The 18,723-nt window shown below is 60.5% G+C and overlaps 1 protein-coding gene across 3 annotated transcripts in view; it reads left to right on the top strand.

Moving 5' to 3' along the window:
- The window catches only part of TBC1D9B (TBC1 domain family member 9B), a 39,657-nt gene extending 23,615 nt beyond the window's left edge, over nt 1-16,042 (top strand). Inside the window, exons 8-22 of one of the 3 annotated variants that reach the window (XM_045188261.3) lie at nt 1,463-1,624; nt 1,860-2,010; nt 2,419-2,633; nt 4,039-4,156; nt 4,974-5,259; nt 6,661-6,790; nt 6,916-7,014; nt 7,720-7,788; nt 8,653-8,893; nt 9,169-9,234; nt 10,260-10,331; nt 10,581-10,631; nt 12,511-12,573; nt 13,067-13,173; nt 14,108-16,042. In XM_045188261.3, the coding sequence (XP_045044196.2) occupies nt 1,463-1,624; nt 1,860-2,010; nt 2,419-2,633; nt 4,039-4,156; nt 4,974-5,259; nt 6,661-6,790; nt 6,916-7,014; nt 7,720-7,788; nt 8,653-8,893; nt 9,169-9,234; nt 10,260-10,331; nt 10,581-10,631; nt 12,511-12,573; nt 13,067-13,173; nt 14,108-14,794 (2,517 nt within the window). In that variant the 3' untranslated portion in view covers nt 14,795-16,042. Of the gene's footprint in view, nt 1-1,462; nt 1,625-1,859; nt 2,011-2,418; nt 2,634-4,038; nt 4,157-4,973; nt 5,260-6,660; nt 6,791-6,915; nt 7,015-7,719; nt 7,789-8,652; nt 8,894-9,168; nt 9,235-10,259; nt 10,332-10,580; nt 10,632-12,292; nt 12,313-12,510; nt 12,574-13,066; nt 13,174-14,107 lie in introns of those variants that run through there. The other 2 variants (XM_024551266.4, XM_045188262.3) reach the window with 2 other exon arrangements.
- The last annotated feature ends 2,681 nt before the right edge of the window (nt 16,043-18,723 follow it).

The raw sequence follows: 18,723 nt of genomic DNA, 5'->3' as shown, positions 1-18,723 counted from the left end.
AGCAGAACCCACAGCGCATGGGGCCAAGAGTGGGGAGAAACGGGTCCCCGTGTGAAAAGGGGAGCTGCTGCCAGCAGAAGGGGGCCCGTGACCAGTATCCCCCTGGAAGCAGTGCTGCTTCTGGCGGTGGGCAGTCAGGGAAGGAGCTGAGGGGAGACCCAGAGTGGGCACTGGCTCTGGACCAGCTGACCCCCGGGCCAGGGGACACACTTCCTGTGCAGAGCATTGCCCGTGAGCTGCCCCGGAAGTCAGGTGCCACAGGCGCAGGTGTCGGGTGTCACCCACACTGGGCCTGAGGGGCTCAATGCTGTGCCCCCCCCCAAGGAGGTGGGTGTGCACTCTGATGGCAGATGTGCCCCGTGGGGGTGGGCGGTCACGCCTGAACTTGCTCTCTTGGCAGTGTGAGGGCTGGAGGCAGAGGTTCCAGAAAGCCAGGGAAGAACCCTGAAGGTCAGGGCCTCCTTGCAGACCTTTGTTCCTGGTGCCCCCCTTTTCTTCTGCCAGCCCCATATCGAGTCCGCCTCCCCCTCCCCGCATGTTCCTAGAATGCACAGGGCTCCTTTCTCTTGCCCTTGGCCATCTGTGCAGTGGGAAAGCCGATTCCTGGGCTGCAGCCCTCCTGGGGCCTCCCCTAATGTAGGTCGGACCCTGTGGGGGAGTAGCCCGCAGCAGAGAGGGCCCACAGGTGGGGGCCCCTCTTGACATCCACTTCTGGGTCCACATCCTCACCTTCCCCCTCACAGCCCCAGCAGCCTCGTTGGAAGCAGCAGACCACTGACTAAAGCCCCGTCTGAAGCTGGCATGAGTGTCTGAAGCAGATGCACACGGGCCAGCAAACTCCAGAACCTTCGGAGTGCCAGGAGGGCAGTGGGCGGGCAGCCTGAGGGAGAGAAGACCCCTGGCCTTACTCAGTGGGCAGGCGTGGAGGGCAGCGCAGGAGGGACTGCCTCCGGTGCCACCTGGTTGCTCCGACAAAGGCGGGGCAGGAGTGCAGGCTTGGGCCTGGGCTTGTGCGCTCTGGCTGGACGGCCCCTGGCGCCTGCTCCATGGCATCCTGGTTTCTCTCTCCTGACAGTCCCAGCTGGAGCCAGTCACTGGCCGGGAGCCTGGGACAGTCAGGGCAGCTGCCACCAGCAGCCATCCCGACAGGCTGAGCTGGGCCTACACCCCAGAGGCTGGAACGGGGACAGTGTCCCCAGAATTGTGCACTGCAGCCATGCACCAGGGAGGCACAGGAGCTGGCTTCTCGGGGTTTCTCTCCTGGCCCTGCCCTCATGGAGAGGGCCTCCCAGTGGTGGCCGGCCTGCCTGGGGACGCCTGGTGAAGGAGGACAGGGCCAATGTGTGGTAGACCAGGCCGAAGTGTGGCCTCCTGCCCGCCCAGGCCAGGTGCTGCCCGCCAGGTGGTGACTACCTGCACACAGGTGGTTCGAGGGCCCAGCATTCTCCTCTGTTCTTTCCAGCCTTTGCCAGCTCCCCGGGAGCAGTCGGAGCAGCCCGCCAGCCCCACCTCGCCCTGCGGGGGCCGCCAAGGCTCCCTCGCACAGGAGGCTCCCACCGCTTCCCAGGGCCTGCTCAAACTCTTCCAGAGAGACACCCCAGTGGAGGACCTGGGAGCCAAGGGGGTAAGCCCAGAGCACGGGCTCCGAGGCCCAGGCCGGGGGAGCCAGGGCCAGCCTGTAGTGCTGTGCCCACCACGGGCAGTGCCCGCCGGCCTGTCTCTGCAGGGGCAGTTTCACCATGAGCCCTCAGAAGCTTGAGATGGCCGGTCTGCATGCTGGATGGGGGAGGAGGGCCCAAGAGCCCCTGGCCCCAGCACCCCAGGTCACAACCCCAGGCTCCCTGCTGCCCTTCCCCCAGGCCAAGGAGAAGATGAAGGAGGAGTCGTGGAACATCCACTTCTTCGAGTATGGACGCGGTGTGTGTATGTACCGCACAGCCAGGATGCGGGAGCTGGTGCTGAAGGGCATCCCCGAGAGCCTTCGTGGGGAGCTCTGGCTCCTCTTCTCTGGTGAGCTGCCTTGCTCACCCCCAGCTGGCCTCCCTCTCAGGGCAGAAATGGGACTCCTCTGGGGGGGGATGCTCGTTTGGGCCCACGAGGAAGGGGTGTCCTGGGTAGCAGGCACCAGGGTGGGGTGCTGTTGCTGGCTGGCGCCTTCCCACCTGCAGTGGGGCACAGGCAGCCCCCTGAGGCCCCCTTTCCTTAGGAGGGGCTCCGACAAAACTCACGCCTTTGCCACTTGGAAGTTTCAGAAGGACAGCGTCGGCCTCTGGGGTTTGGGTGGGGCCGCCCTCCGAGGAGCCCTTGCCTCACACCACGTGACTGACCCCGGAGTTCCCCTTCTGCTCTGTGTTCCTGCTCCGGCCCACAGTCCGGGAGGGAGGAGGAGAGAGCCGGCTGCCCGCTGTGTCTCCACAGGGGCCTGGAACGAGATGGTGACTCACCCCGGCTACTACGCTGACCTGGTGGAGCAGTCCACAGGGAAGTACAGCCTGGCCACCGAGGAGATCGAGCGTGACCTGCACCGCTCCATGCCCGAGCACCCCGCCTTCCAGAACGAGCTTGGCATCGCCGCGCTTCGGCGGGTGCTGACCGCGTACGCCTTCCGGAACCCCACCATCGGCTACTGCCAGGTGAGGGGAGCGGGTCGCTGGCGGCTCCTGGCAGCAGGTCCCCATGGCCCTGGGCCTGTGCGCCCAGGAAGCACCTGGCCGCAGGAGGAGGTGTGATGCAAAATGATGTCAGTTGGGGACCTCGGCCCCATGCTGTGTGCTGCGTGTTTCTGGCCTGGCTCCCGCTGTCGTGGCACTGGTGTGTGGCACTGGTGTGGCACTGATGTGTGTACGAGGAAACACGCAGCGAGAAGCTCGCCATCTCCGTGGCACTCGGTGTGTCCTCGGGCAGCCGACCCGCCGTCACCTCCAGAGCTCTTTCCTCTTGTGAAGCAGACGCTCCCCCATTAAACAGCTGCCCAGGCCCCCCAGCAGCCGCTGCTCCACAGCCCGTCCTGTCTGTGCGACCCTGACCCCCCAGGAGCCCCAGCTCCGTGGAGTCACGCAGTGTTTGTGCTGCTGTGACCGGCTTACTGCACCGAGCGCGGCGTCCTCCGGGTTCACCATGCTGCGGCAGTGTCAGCACGTCCCGCCTTTCTAAGACTGAGTGATGGTCCATCGTACGGATGGACCACATTGGTCAGTCCATCTCCTGATAGACAGGCGCTTGGCTGTACGAGCCAGGGGCGCAGCGCCAGCCCCAGGCCCCGCTTTCAGTGGTCTGGTGTCTGTTCTCAGGAGCACGGGTGCTGGTCACGCAGTAGCCCCGTGTTCAGCGTCCTGAGGAATTGCCACCTTTCTCCATCCCCCCAGCACTGCCTAAGACTGCCAGTTCCTCCTCGTCCTCGCCGACACTTGTTACTTCCTGCGTTTTGGGGACAGCCACCCTGATGGTGTGAGGTGTCCCCTCACTGCAGCTTCGATGTGCCTTTCCGGCCGCTTTTCGTTGTAAACCTACTGCGTGTTTTCCCAGCCAGGTCAAATGGCTTTGTTTTCCGTAGATTGCCCCTGGACTTTAGACAAGCAAGCCAACTCCCCGAAAGCGACTTTCTGTAGGGCCGCTGTTCTGCCTGACACCTTCCCGCACGCGGGAAGCTGGTGTGCTAGCTCTACATGAGCGTTGAGCTCCTTTGCCACCACTGAAGCGGCATGCAGGCCCCCCGACCGGCCATAGCCTCCCTGTAGCCATGCGGCCTCGCACACCCCTCACTCGCACACCCGTCCACACCGTGCCACGGCTCCCACACCGGACGCCACCCTGAAGATGTGCCACATGCTCCCGTCCGCCCTCTCGGTTTTCCGAGTGACCGTGGGCCCATGTGGGGGAACGGCTGGCTGGCTTTGTCTGCCTGCAAATTGCTTTTGGACAAATTGCACGGAGCCCAGTGTGGGATGGTTTGCTGTAGAGCGAAACCCCTTGGGGGAGGGGACAGTTCCCCGTGGTGTCCAGCTCCAGAGCCTCTGCTCATCATGTCCGTGCCCACAGGCCATGAACATTGTCACCTCAGTGCTCCTGCTCTACGGCAGCGAGGAAGAGGCCTTCTGGCTGCTGGTAGCCCTCTGCGAGCGGATGCTGCCCGACTACTACAACACCAGGGTGGTGGGTGAGCACCCGCGGCTGGGGGAGGGGGCCTCCTGGGGTGGGGCCGCGCCTCCCGGGGTCAGGCCCCCAGCCCAGCACGTCCCACACGTGAGCCCGTGCGTCCCCCAGCCGCGCCACAGGCTGCAGGCAGCCCCAGTCCTCACTGGACAGACTAGGAGGCTGCGTGCAGGCCCCAGTCGGCTCGCCAGGTTCCTGTGGACCCCCTCGGATGGGCTGGCGGGAAGACAACAGGTTACACTTTGGTGGTTTTTAAAAGTCAGCTTGGTGCCTGAATTCCTATCCATCTAACTCTTTGTAAACTCTTTACTGTGGGAAACGCCCAGCCCGCCCCAGCCCGTGTGCGCCCTTCGCGGCAGCCCGTGTTCGCAGTGCACTCACTCACATCATCACGGCGAGTGTAATTACGCCTGTTCTTTCGAGATGTCCTTCCCTTCTCGTTTGTTTTTTGGGTCTCCACTCTTGGGGTTCTTTAGAATCACATCTGTTCACCAGCTGTGGGGCAGGTGCAGAAGCCACACGAGGCCACTGTGACTTCCAGGGAGAAATGCGTGTTTCCCCAGAAAAAAAACCCAGTGTAATGGGAGAAGTCGTCCTTCTTACACAGGGGTTTGGAAGCTGTGTAGAGGGTACATGACGGTCGGAAGAAAGCAAGCGCAGAGGGTTTCTTTCTTCTTTTGTCTGCCTGCCCCACCCTCTTCAGCCCCTACTGCCCCGGAGCTGGCCAGGGACCCTCGGCTTCCTGACCCTCAGGCCCCAGGCCCCACACGCGGCCACAGAGCAGGGGGCAGGGCTCACCATGCTCTCGGTGCGCTCCCTAGGGGCCCTGGTGGACCAAGGCATCTTCGAAGAGCTCACAAGAGACTTCCTGCCCCAGCTGTCGGAGAAGATGCAGGAGCTAGGGGTCATCGCCAGCATCTCGCTGTCCTGGCTCCTCACCCTCTTCCTCAGTGTCATGCCCTTCGAGAGTGCTGTGGTCATTGTCGACTGCTTCTTCTACGAGGGCATCAAGGTGGTCCTGCAGGTGGCCCTGGCCGTCCTGGATGCCAACATGGAGCAGCTGCTGGGCTGCATCGACGAGGGCGAGGCCATGACCGTCTTGGGCAGGTGACCGAGCGACCCCACCCCCTGCCCACCAGCACCCGGCCAGGGCTAGAGCAGGGACACTCCCAGAGGCAGGGGGGAGCCTCCTTTTTTGTTGAGACAAAAGGCACAGGGGTTCATGGTCGCCACTTGGAGAAGATCAAACGGGGGGGGGGGGGGGGCGGCGCCCTGGATGCGCTGGGCAGGAGGGCCTGTTGGGCAGCAGGTGGTGGGAGGAGCCTGGCCTCCGGCTCCTGCCTCCCTGAACCCAGCAGCATCCCTCCCGCCCGCCACCCAGGCCGAGGCCCCCACGCTGGGCCTGCTGGGACCACCAAACTGTGGTCCTGGCGTCCTCCTCTCCAATCCCCATGTCTCGTCCTCATAGATGCCCCCGGGGATCCAGCCCCCTCCCTCCATGCCCACGACACTCCTGCCTGGGGCCCCGTGCCTGCTTCGTTACTGTTCTCCCTGCTCCCCCGTCACCCACCAGCGTTCCACAGGGCCCTTTCTGACTGGAATCTGACCTGTTTCTCCCCTGGGACATAGAGACCCCCTGTACCACTGGTGGTTCTCTGTAGAGAGGAACTGAGTCCCCCGCCTGGCCTCACACCCCTCCATCCAGGCCCCTCCTGGCCCACTGCGGCCCATGCCCCGAGCTATGTGCTGTCCTGCTGGCTGGCCGTGCGCACGCACTTGCCCCACCTGGGGTGCCAGCTGTCCGGGACAGCCCAGGACACTGTCGCTTGCCTGCTGAGCCAACCCAAGTGCTGTGGGGGCCTGCAGGGGGCCTGCTTTGTCCAGAGTGATGTCAGGAGGCTAAGCTGGCGGCCAGAGTCTGCGACCGGTTCTCATGCCCATCTCTCGTGCCGAGCACCCCGGGCCCCTCGGGAACCAGAACTGTGGGTGCAGGAGGTCAACCACTCTCTCCCTCCGGAGGGTCAGGCCCAGCCGGGGAGCCTGGGAGGACTTGAGGTCCGGGGAACCAGAGCCAAGCCCTGTCCTGAGGCTGTGTCCCTGGGGAAGCAAGTCCCTGAAGACACCCCCACACTGGGTTCCTCTTGCACCTTGCTCCTGGTCCCTGATTCTTCCTGGCCAGGGAGTCCCCATGTCCCCAGGGCCCCAGCAGAGGGAGGAAGCACATCCCTGCAGGGACAGAGCCACCTCCTGCTGTGGTGGGGTCTGGGCTCACAGAGGGTCCTGCCCAGGGGCCCCCAGGGGACAGCCTAGCCCCCCAGCCTCGTGCAGGTGAGGCCTGCTTCCCAATGCCTCTGGGAGTAACCGATTCCCCAGGCTCACCTCCCCGCCCACTAGCGGCTGCCCAGCCCTCGGCAGGCTCCCTCATTAATGCGGAGGCTGTGCAAGCCGGACCCTCCAGCCCATCACTTAGCAGAGGGTAAGATGCCGCCATCTCTCCAATCCCCACAGGTACCTGGATAATGTGGTCAATAAGCAGAGTGTCTCTCCCCCTATCCCACATCTCCACGCCCTGCTGACTAGTGGAGATGAACCTCCTGAAGAGGTGGACATCTTCGACCTCCTCAAAGTGTCCTATGAGGTCAGCACTCACAGGGGCACTTAGCCGGCCGCTCCATTCGGCCTGTGTGGCCGCGGGTGGCCTCAGCAGGGTGGCGCTCTGCCCTGTGGCCTCCCCGACCTCATGGAGTCACCTTTGGCCAACAGAAGTTCGGCAGCCTGCGGGCCGACGACATTGAGCAGATGCGGTTCAAACAGAGGCTGAAGGTGATCCAGTCCCTGGAGGACACGGCCAAGAGGAGCGTGGTACGGAGACATGGGGGACCAGCGGGACCAGCGGGGCGGGGGCAGCAACCTAGGGGGCTGCTCCCACTGCGTGTCTTCAGACCTCCCCTCAGGGCGGGCAGGTGCCAAGCTCCCCAGTGCAGCCTCATGGGGGGCTGGCATCGGGTGTGGGTGCCAGTCACACTTCCTGCTCACAGCTGGTCACCAGGAAACGCATCTGACACCCAGGTGTGTCTGCAGGCCAAGCGCCGTCTCGCTCTGCGCCGAGCCTTCCCGCCTGGCAGTGCCCCTGCCCCTGGGTCATGACACGCAGCCACCTCACCCACGCCTCTGCTCTAAGCCTTTTGCCCCTCACCCCTGGGGGAGGACTTACCGAGAAGTTCTAGAACACCTTCCAAAGAGCCAGTGCCAGGGTCTCCCCAGGGGCCAGACTGCAGCTACTAGACGCCCGCCCCGCACCCTGGGTCCCTGACCGGGCCTTCGGGACAGAAAGCAGGAGGCAGTGTGGACTGAGTAGTGGCAGACGGGCATCGAGGGAAGTGAGTGGACCTCACTCTTGTTCCTGAACGGACGGCCCTCTGATGCTTGGCCAGCAGGCAGCACTGAGGCGTGGCTCGTGTCTTTTTCCTCATCCACGTGGAGATTCTCTCAGAGAGCGTCTTGCTTTTCCCGTGGCAGGAACTTGAGAATCAATCCATCACTGTGTCCATTTCTCTTTCCTGGCAGGTCCGGGCCATCCCTGGGGACATTGGTTTCTCAGTCGAAGAGCTGGAGGACCTCTACGTGGTGTTTAAGGTGACAGCCCAGAGCACAGCAGCACCCATGCCCACCCTAGGCCCTCAGTGCGCCTCAGTGCTCCCTCAACACAGCTCTTCCTGCCAGAGATCAAAAACAGCCTCGGATGCACAAATCTCATGGGGCAGGATATAATCCTTGGCATTTAGGCAGGAAGTTCTCTGAAGTGTCAGGAAGTCCACTCGAGTCAGCTGACACAGAACGTGACTAAAGCTAGGAATGCACAGCTTCAGGTATGGCTGGAACCAGGCGCTCAGACACACTGTCAGGCTCCCCCACCTCCGATGTCCTCTACGCTGCTCTTCCTGTGGAGTGGCTGTACTGTCAGCAGCAGCTCTGATCATCCTGGCCTCTCAGTAACCCAGTGGAAAGAGAACTTCTCTTTCCAATTGGTTTTAGCTATAGGCCTAGGGTCCTGGGACTATAGGAGAGTGTTGGTCACTGGGCCAGAACGGCCATGTGCCCTCCCCACTCTGCTGCTCAAGGGCAGGACAGAAGGGACCATCCTAGAGTTTCAGGTGCTGCTCACAGAAGAAGGGGGGAGGGTGCCAAAGGCTGGCACAGACAGCAAAGGCCGCACTGGGCAGTTCTGGTCACTTCCCATGTGCCCCCCCCAGCTGCCTCTGCTTTGGCTTCTGCTGCTGTGCTGTGGCCTCAGGGTCAGAACAGAGAAGCCAGCGGTAACCTGGCCCGGCTCCCACACCTGTGGACGGGGGCTGGTGGTTCCAGGCGGAGAGGCCCTGTGAGGCCGAGTCCAACTGAGTGCTCCCCACTCAGCCTCTGCAGCCCTGGAGGAAGGAGGGGGTGGCCGGGGGAGCAGCCTGGCAGGATGACCACCCTCTCACCTGGCTGTACTCCCTGCAGGCCAAGCACCTGGCCAGTCAGTACTGGGGGAGCAGCCAGCCCACCGCTGTGCGCCGGGACCCAAGCCTGCCCTACCTGGAGCAGTACCGCATCGACGCCAGCCAGTTCCAGGAGCTCTTTGCCAGCCTGACGCCCTGGGCCTGTGGGACCCACACCCCCGTGCTGGCAGGGCGCATGTTCCGGCTCCTGGACCGAAACAAGGACTCGCTGATCAACTTCAAGGAATTCGTGACAGGGATAAGTGAGTGGCCCCAGGGCTGGCTTCCACTGGGGACACGTGAGGACCCAGTGGGGCCCTTTCCTCCCTCAGCTTTCCTCCCACTGCTGCCGACTGCTGAGCCTGTGGCCCCGAGAAGGGGTCAAGAAGGGGCTGGGGCCCTCTGGGACCTTTACAGAGGGCATCAGCTGTGAGGAAGGGCCCAGGAGAACCTACTGGGAGGAGGGGGTGGGAATGAGGGCCCATGTGGGCTTGGGGGCCCTCTCATCAGTGAGCCCCATCCCAGCCATCCTCCACAGGCGGGATGTACCACGGAGACCTGACGGACAAACTCAAGGTGCTCTACAAGCTGCACCTGCCCCCAGGTGAGAGCCACCTCCCACCCCCATGAGGGGTGCTCGCCTATCCAGAGCTGGCCCTGCCGAATCCAGGGCACAAGGCCTCTGGGGGTGCCAAGCAGAGTGGGGGTGCCCCCTTCCCCACGAGCTAGTGCTGAAGCACAGCACAGTCGGGGGCAGAGAGCAGGGCTGTGACCTGGGAGAGGCCACCCGTGGGTTTGGGCCTCTGGGGTGTGCGCAGCGTGGCTCAGAATGAAGCCCTTTGTGGTCATTAGCTTGCCCTTAAGTTTCTCAAGGGCTCCAGTTCCCCCCTGGAGGGGCTCCCCAGGTTCCGCCCAGGCCCATGGGGTCTCCTGGGGAGTCCTGCCCTGTGGCCATGAGCAGGGGCCATCCCCCTGCTGGGGTTGCTGACACATAGCATGGTGGGGGGGCTGGTCTGGAGACAGGCAGATCATGAGGTGGCTGGGCCAGGCTCCCCAAGTTTGGCAAGGGTGGCCCCGAGGACAGCTCTGCAAGGCGGGGTCCCTGCGGTAGCTGTGCCTGGGCAGACGAAACTCTGGCCCCTGGCACTCTTCTGTGGGGCGCAGCTGCTGCCCGGCTGCGCCCAGGGTCGGCAGCTGCCTCGGAGCTCAGCCCGGGGGCAGTTTGAGAGATTGTTCTGCGCAGCCAGAGCTGGAAAGTCCCGCCCTGCCCGGGTCTCCCCTGCGGCTGTCCTTCCCTGCAGTGCAACAGGCACCAGTGGCCTGCACACCTCCGGGGAGCGGTTACTGGCCACCAGCGGGTCTGCTGGGCCAGGAGCCAGCTCTGTCCCGGGCTGCAATGCACCTGGGCCTCGGTCTGCCACCTTCCACGCACACCCTCTCCGCACAAGTCACAGAAGTAGCGGCAGCCAGAGTCCGGCCTCACTGTGACCACGGGCCACGTGGCCAGGCCGGGGGTGGCGGGGCACACCAGTGGGGGAGCCGAGCTCTGCACAGGACTCACAAGGGGAGCCTTGGGGTGAATGACCTTGTTTCCTCCTGCCCTGACCCCCCACCCCTCTCGGAGCACAGCCCTGAGCCCGGAAGAGCCCGAGTCAGCCCTGGAAGCGACCCACTATTTCACTGAAGACAGCTCTGCAGAAGGTGAGCGCTGCCTGGACAGCCCCACAGCCTTGCTGGCTTGTGTGAGGCCCACACAGGCGGCCCACAGCCCTGGGAGCGGGGTAGGGGGCTGCCTCACAGGGGCTGCAGCGCAGCAGCAGCGGGCGAGGGCACTGCTCTCTCTCTTCAGGCAGGTCCCTGGGGGGGTTCTCACTTGTGTCTCTTGTCTCTGCCTTCTGGACTCCTGCCTCTCCTTCCCTCTTCCCTCTGCTCCTCTGCTCTTGCTTCCAGCATCTCCTCTGGCCTCCGATCTGGATCTGTGCCTGCCCTGGGAGGCTCAAGGTCAGTCCTGGGGCAGGGGCTCCCCTGGGCCCTGGGCTTCCTCCAGGCCTTGGGCTCTGTCTTCCTGACAGTCCCCTGCAGGGTCGGGAGGCCTGCGAGCTCTCGATCCAGGACGCCTCGCTAGTGGCCGAGTCCTCGGGAGGACCCAGAGCCACGCCATCCTGTGGCCTGGGGAGGGGAGCGGAGGCCTCTGTGCTCATGGGGGGCAGTCAGCGAGGACTCACCACATGGTGGGCACTGCGCAGGCGCCAGGGCATCCGCTCCACGGAGCGTGTGGAAAGCCTTCAGTTGTCGGGCCCTAGGGGAAGACACGCGTGCTGTCACTGCAGCGTGGGCAAGGACTGGGGGCGCAGGAGGACGGCAGGTGCCCTCCCTGAGGAGTGTTTATCGTGCCCCCGCTCCCTTTGCGGTGGAGAAAGGTGTGTCTGTGGTGCGTGCCAGTTACAAGTCATCCCTGGGCTGCACTGAAAGCCCGTTGGGAGCGTCAGACCAGAGTTGGGGCTTCCAGGCCGGGGACTTGGGAGTCGAGCCGGTGGGTAAGAGGATACATTCGCTGAACTGACCAAGACTCCCCCTTTAGCTTCCCAGGGGCAGGGGCAGCACGCAGTGCACCCCAAGGATGATGCCCCCAAACAGCGGTGTCGAGACACCGTGGGCAGGCAGTCCTGCTGACGCGGTCACGGCTTCCTTGTCCTTGACTGTGAGGCCTGAGAGCCTTGATTTCAAGTATACAAACTAAGCAAGCAGATGACCTCTGTCATACTCAGAACCTGGACAGATCGGGGTGCTTCCCAGCCCTGTCCTCAGAGGCCCCAGAGCCCCAGGCAGCGGGTTTCCATTCCACAGCAGGGAGCCGGGGCCCAGAGAGGTGCACCTGTCCCACCGCCAGGGAGCGCCAGAGCTGGGGTGCTGCCGCCAGCCAGACCTGTTTCAGGGGGTCCCGGGACAAGGGGGGCCGTGTCCTGTGTGTGACACTAAATCACATGACCTCAGTGTGTACGTGCAAAGAGAAAAGGCCAAGAAGCAGTCACACAGGACAAGAAGCCGCTCTCAGAAGACAGAGAGGGAATTACAATCCATTTGCCAAGCAATACACATTCCTTCTGGCCAGGCCCTCCCAGCAGCCTTCCACCTGGGGGGCTGGGGGGCAGTGTCCAACATGGCCCCACAGAGAGCCAGGCAGCCTGCCCCTTCCTGGGCCCAAGGTCACCGTAGCGGGCAGTGTGTGCCAACTCCAGTGAATGTCACTTTTATTTCTCTTTTTAACCCTCACTTCAGGATACATTTATTGATTTTAGAGAAAGAGAAAGAGGGGAGACAGAAAGGTGGATGTGAGAGGGCAACGTCCATCCATCGCTTCCCGCACAGGCCCCGCAGACGGGGATCAAACCCACAGCCGGGGATCAAACCCACAGCCTTCTGGTGTGGGGGACGACGCTCCAACCACCTGAGCCCCCGGCCAGGGCCAAAGTGTCACTGGCAGAAATGCACAGAAGACAGAGCCGCACTGTATTTAAAGCGTCCTCCTCGGCTGGGGCGCTGGTAGAGGGTCGAATTGCTCATGAGGACCTGCAGTTTGACCTTTTTCAGCAGAGACCATAGAAACTAGGTCTGGGGCTTTTTGTCCAAAATGTGCGCCATTGTTCACTTAAACACTGCAGGGTGAGGGGTCTGTGACCCTTTGGAAGACAGGAGGTGAGCGCGGCGGCTCCAGAGCTCCCGTGACACGTGGAGGAAGGGGCACCACTTCCACAGGCTGGCCTGCCGCAGGGGCGCCTTTGTGTCTGCGCCTGCGGAGAGCACAGGCTGGCCTCGCCCACGGGCCTGGCGGTTCAGAGCCACAGCGGGGCTGTTCTGTGTTCTCTTCTCGGGCGTCCAGAAGCACTAAGGCAGGAAGAGCGAGAGGGAGGTGGAAATGAGGACGTCCAGGAAAAGAGAGGAGGTACGAACCAGCAGATCGCCACTGGCGGGTAGGGGCCCCCACCAGGGAGCTGGCAAACCTGCCTCGCTCCAAGGCTCCCCCTGTGGAAAGGCGTGAGGCCCTGCCCGCCTCAGCCACTCAGCCGCAGGCCGAGTCTTCCTGCAGCTGCGAACACCCACGGCTGTGGCTGCCTCCCTCCCGGGGGCCTGCTCTCTGCCGAGGCCCCTCTCGGCAGTCTTCTCTCCGCCTCTGTGGAGCTCGGTCACCATGTTAGACAAGGCAGGCTGGCTTGCCTTTATCGGTTCAGGTCAAACCTACTTCACCACAACTCCGGGGAGACCCCAGGGTGTTCTGGGGTGTTCTTTCTCCACTGCCCCAAATGCTGGGACGTTTTATGGAAGGACCCAGGTAGCGCCGTGCCAGACCGCACCGTGGCCCACTCCTTCCCTGCTACCAGCCCCCAGCCCTCTCTCGTTTGATAGATGGAGATTAATTTTTTCCTCCACACTCACAGAGGAGAAGGGGACCAGCCCCTCCGACTGTCGGCACTACCTGCAGATGTGGGCCCAGGAGAAGGAGGCTCAGAAGGAGACCATCAAGGACCTTCCCAAGATGAACCAGGTGGGCCCCACCAGGCCTGCAGCGTGCACCATGAGCATGCTGGCTGAGCAGGGTGCCCCCCCCCCCCCCCCCGCACTCCCAGAGTGGGGGGATTCTCCTGCCTGCCTCTGGAGCCTGCCAGTCAGATGGCAGCCAGGGACAATTCCAGAAAGACAGCAGGCCAGGGGCTCCAGGGCCTCACATTTACTCACTGTCCTGAGCCAGAAACACCTGGGGGAGGCTGCCCCCTCCCTCCCCCAGGCAGAGACTGACACACCCCCTTCTGAGAGGAGGCGGCCTCCTGGTGCTCCTCCTGCCTGGCCCACAGGGGGCGCTCTGCCCACGCGGGCTCCTTGCTCGCCTGCAGGTGTCTAGGCCCTAGCCTGTGTCTCCATGGAAGGTACAAGGCCAGGGCCAGAGCCGTGTAACCAAAGGTAGTTCCTGAGTGCAGCCTGCGGGTGGCCCTGCTCTGCCCTCGGGGCACCTCCCCCCACCTCCATCCCCCAACCCCCACCCCCCACGCTGAGGAGGGGGCTCCCAGGAGGCCTGCAAGTGTGGTTGCAGGACCTGGAAGGGGATCTCCCCACGCCCCTCACCTAACCAGGCTGCCCGTGCCCTGTCACCACCCTCTTCGTCAAGCACAGAGTTGACGTCACTTCTGATTGATGATACAAAAAGGCTCCCAGGGGCTCCGAAGCACAACGAGGGAGCGCCTGGGTTTGGAGGGTCGTGGTGGAAATGGGTCCGTCTCTGCCAACAGCACGGTCACGGGAACAGGGAGAGGTTCCAGGTTATTCTCTGTGCTGGGCGAAGGGCAGCGGGGGACCTTGCTTCTCTCTGTGACCCTCGTGGGCACTACTAACAGGACAGCACCCCCCCAGCACGCAGAGGCCAGCACTGGCCGTCTGACCCTCTTACCACCTCCCTGCCTTTTCTCTGCCTTTCCCCTTAAAAGGAGCAGTTCATTGAGCTGTGCAAGACGCTTTACAACATGTTCAGCGAAGACCCCACGGAGCAGGCCCTGTACCACGCCATCGCCACCGTGGCCAGCCTGCTGCTGCGCATCGGGGAGGTGGGGAAGCGGTTCTCGGCGCAGCCGGGCAGGAAGCCCCGGGACAGTGCCACCGGGGAGGACCAGCCGGCAGCCCCCATCTCCGCTCAGGACCCTGCACATGAACTGCAGCCACCAGCTGCAAGTGACCCCCAGGCCAAAGCTGGTGGAGACACCCCGCTTGGGAGAGCCCCACCCGAGAGCCAGGTGGCGAGTGGGGAGGGCGGTGGCGAGGGCCAGGGCTCTCCCCCCCGGCGCCTGTCTGACGACGAAACCAAAGATGACACGTCCATGTCCTCCTACTCGGTGGTCAGCGCGGGCTCCCTGCAGTGCGAGGACCTGGCTGAGGACACCGCGCTGGTGGGCGGGGAGGCCCACAGCCCCTCGGCCACCGCCCGCAGCGGGGGCTCAGTGGACGCCGACTGGAGCATCTCCTTCGAGCAGATCCTGGCCTCTGTCCTGACCGAGTCAGTGCTGGTGGACTTCTTTGAGAAGAGGGTAGACATTGGACTCAAGATCAAGGACCACAAGAAAGTGGAGAGACAGCTCAGCACCTCCAGTGACCATGAACATTCTGGGGTTTCGGGCTGAAGACCCCACCAAGTGGGGGCTGACCGTTCTCCTTCCCTCCTCCCTCCTGGCCTGTTTTCTCTCGAAGGACACAGCCTCCCCTTCTCCCCAGAGCAGTGACTTGTAGAGGGAAAGAAGGCTGAGCTGCAGGGGCCCGGGCAGAGGCTCCCCGCCCCCTTCCTCCCCTGGGCCTGCTGGGCCCTGCTGGGCCCTGCAGAGGACCAGGGCCCTCTGTCCACCCTGCTGGCCCAAGGCCAGGCGCCTCTGCCACAGGCAGGCCGTGCAAGGTCTCCATCCACAGGCGCTGTCCTGCAGCTGGGGGTGGGAGCACGGGGGTCACCTGCCTGTTGGGCACCATAGAAGCTCTCTAGGAGCCCCTGAGCCAGAGCTCTGGCCAAGGGACACCAGGTGCCAAGCGGGCACATTCTAAATGCTCTCCCAGCCCGGCACCCTCACCATTAACCTTAGGAACACACCCCTCAGGTCCTGGCGTAGCTCCCTGCGTTCATTTCAGTCAGCCAAAAAGTGACACTGTGCTTGGTGCCTTAACAAGTCCCTGGACGGACGTGAAAGCACGCTGTGTCCCGAGCCTGAGCGTGGCCCTCAACCACTGCCAGGGCTCAGGCTGCCTTCCTGAGGTTCCAGATGCAGTGCCCCGCAGGGCAGGGGTTCAGGCCCCAGGGAGGACGGGGACACAGGTGCCGAAGCAGGTGGAGCAGGGCCAGTGCTGGCCTGCGGCGGAGCCCCGAGCTCCACGCTCCCCAGGTGTGGGCAGCCCCGGTTCGGGTGCAGGAGGCATGTCCTGTTGGATCAGGAAGTGGACGGCAGGGCCACTGGCGGCGCCGCAGGGACCCCCTCGCTTTGCTTCAGGAGCTGATGGTCGGTGTCCAGGGTGTGACAGGCACACAGGGCCGCTCTCGCTTCTACTGAAAGATACATCTCTGTGGCTATTGCTTTTTAAAAATGTAATAGCTTTATTGAGTCATAACTTACCATAAAAGTTGCCTGTTCTATGACAATTCAGTGATTTTTAGCAAATTCACAGGATTGTGCAACCATCACCACAATGCAGTTTTACAACATTTTCGTGACCCCAGAAGCCCCTTCTGGCCGTGTGCAGCCAGCCTGTTCCTACCCTCAGCTCCAGGAAACCACGAATCTACTTGCTGTCTCTAGATTTTATGGCTTGTTTTAAAAATAACAATTGCTATGATTTTACCTTGTTCACAACTTCTGGGTCACAGTCTCAATAAATGCAGAAAAACACCACCAAGGAAACCAAACCATTTTCTTTCGTAACAACAGTCATTAAGTGGGCGGTCCTGGCCCCAAGTGGCAGAGACAGCTGGGTCCTGGGCTGCTGCGGCAGTTCTGGCCACAGCTGGCACAGCCTGCGTCTAGTGGAGCCCCCGGCCAGGAGGGCATAGCTCAGGCCCCTCCCTATGTCGTCACGCTCTGAGGGGTGACAGCAAGCATGCTGTCTCCTTGAAGTCACACCAGAGAGCACAAGAGACCCGCGTTGGCCACCTAGCCCCTGGCCAGGCCCGGACCCTCACCCAGGGAGATGGGGACCACACTCTTGTCCACAAGGTTCGTGTGAGTCCGCTTCCGACCAGCTACAAAGCGGAGTAAAGGGAACCCGACCACAACCCGGTGGGGACCACGGCACTGGTTTGGGCCCTTACTCTGTACACAGAACAGAAAAGTGCGAGGGACCTTCAGACGACCTTCGTTCCTCCTATCAGCCGATGACTAGAGTATGCTGACCGTCTCTTTGCTTCTGGCAAGAGGTGGCTGAAATAATTTTAGATGGGTCATTAAAAAAAGTCACTAATCAATGTCACTTCCTTTCTAGTATGTATACAAACTGGTCAAATGCTTTTACCATAAAGTAATTTCAAAAGATCCTTACTAGAAAGACTATGTTCTTGGCCATATTTGAGATATATGAGCACATAAGAATCCCACACAGTCTTACATTGATTATAATCAATTAGAAAGATTTAAATAAGTTGAAATTAGGGTAAAAAAAATTTTTTTTCCACTAACCCCCCGGGTAAAAATTTTTTTAAATCATTGATTTTAGAGAAAGAAGGAGTGGAAAAGAACAGATTTGTTCCACTTGTTTATGCATTCATTGGTTGATTTTTTTTTAAAGATTTTATTTTTAAAGAGAGGGGAAGGGAGGGAGAGAGAGAGGGAGAGAAACATCAACATGTGGTTGCCTCTCACATGCCCCCCCACTGCGGACCTGTCCCGCAACCTAGGCATGTGCCTTGACTAGGAATTGAACCGGTGGCCCTTTGGTTCACAGGCCAGTGCTCAATCCGCTGAGCCACACTAGCCAGGGCCATTGGTTGATTCTCTTATGTTCCCTGACCAGGGATCAAACCCACAACCTTTACATGTCAGGATGATGCTCCAACCAATTGAGCTATCTGGCCAGGGCAGGATAAGGGTTTTATATGCCATGTAGAAGTATAAATTTAAGAATATACCAAAAAAATTAAACAGGAGAATATAAAGGAGAAATCTAACCTTTTTATATTGTGAGGGAGGGGAAGGTTCCTCCGTTCCCTTGTTTTTTCTGGCTGGTCTAATAATTGACATGAGACAACAGGAGAAAATAACCAAATTTAATTATGTATGCACATACAGGGGTTCCATGAGAATATGGGGCCCAAGGAAAAGTCCGCAGTTGAGGTTTACATGCCACCTTGAGCGACGGAGCAAAGGGGGTGTGTAGTGGTTTGGGACTTCAAAGTGGGGTGGGGTAGCTATTCACGGGGAGATGGAAGAACAAATGTTTGGTGAACAAATGTTTGCTGGCCTGTATTTAACAATGGGCTCAGAGAGGACTTTGATCCAAAAGGCCTTGATAAGTTTCACCCCCGTCTGAAACATACTAGTTCCTATTAAACTTTAGTTCTCTGTGGTGAGAGCTCCTTTTCTGGAGCAGGTCCTCCTCCATCTAAATTATTTTAGGCACTTCAAGGGAAGGGCAAACTTTTTTCCGGAGTCTTTCATTTCTTAAAAATAACCAGCTTAGCCCTGGCTGGTGTGGCTCAGTGGATTGAGTGCTGGCCTGCAACCAAAGCATCGCTGGTTTGATTCCCAGTCAGAGCACATGCCTGGGTTGCAGGCCAGGGCCCCAGTAGGGGGCACAAGATAGCAACCACACATTGATGTTTCTCTCCCTCTCCTTCTCCTTCCCTTCCCCTCTCCCTAAAAATAAATAAAATCTTTAAAATATATATAAATAAATAACCAGCTTAAAGTAATATCCCAAAGAAACATATTTAGGGGTTGGCAAACTCTGCTCCCCTTCAGTATGATAAAGGAATGTACAAAAAAGTACAATAGTACTTTCTATTTATCATTCAACCTGGGATGCTATGCAAAATGCTTAACAATCAGAACAGTGACAAAAACTTCCACAGCCAGCCCTGGCTGGTGTGGCTCAGTGGATTGAGCACAAACCTGCAAACAAAAAGGGTCGCAGTTTGGCTTCCCAGTCAGGGCACATGCCTGGGTTGTGGGCCAGGTCCCCAGTAGGGGGGGTGAGAGAGGCAACCACACATTGATGGTTCTCTCCCTCTCTTTCTCCCTCCCTTTTCCTCTAAGGTAAAGTAAAATCTTAAAAAAAAAAAACAAAAAAAAAACACCTTTCACAGACAAAAGCTTCTCTGGAAGAAAGGGCTTATTGAGCCGAATGCTAGCGAGTGAAGGAACAGGCCCTGGCACGTGCAGTGTGATCCACCAACACCAGGCTGGATGGAGAAGCAACATGTCAACTAAAAATGTTAATGTATGTTTATTCTGTATATTTATATATCTCCTTTTATTTTTTAATCCTCACCTGAGGACTTTTTCTTTTCCATTGCTTTATCGAGAATGGAAGAGGGAGAGAGAGAAACACTGATGTGAGAGACACGTGGATTGGTTGCCTT

This window comes from Desmodus rotundus, chromosome 10, assembly GCF_022682495.2.
Source record: "Desmodus rotundus isolate HL8 chromosome 10, HLdesRot8A.1, whole genome shotgun sequence".
Taxonomy (NCBI): Eukaryota; Metazoa; Chordata; class Mammalia; order Chiroptera; family Phyllostomidae; genus Desmodus; species Desmodus rotundus.
Note: the sequence above shows the minus strand (reverse complement) of the source record. Positions and strands in the feature narration are given on the sequence as shown.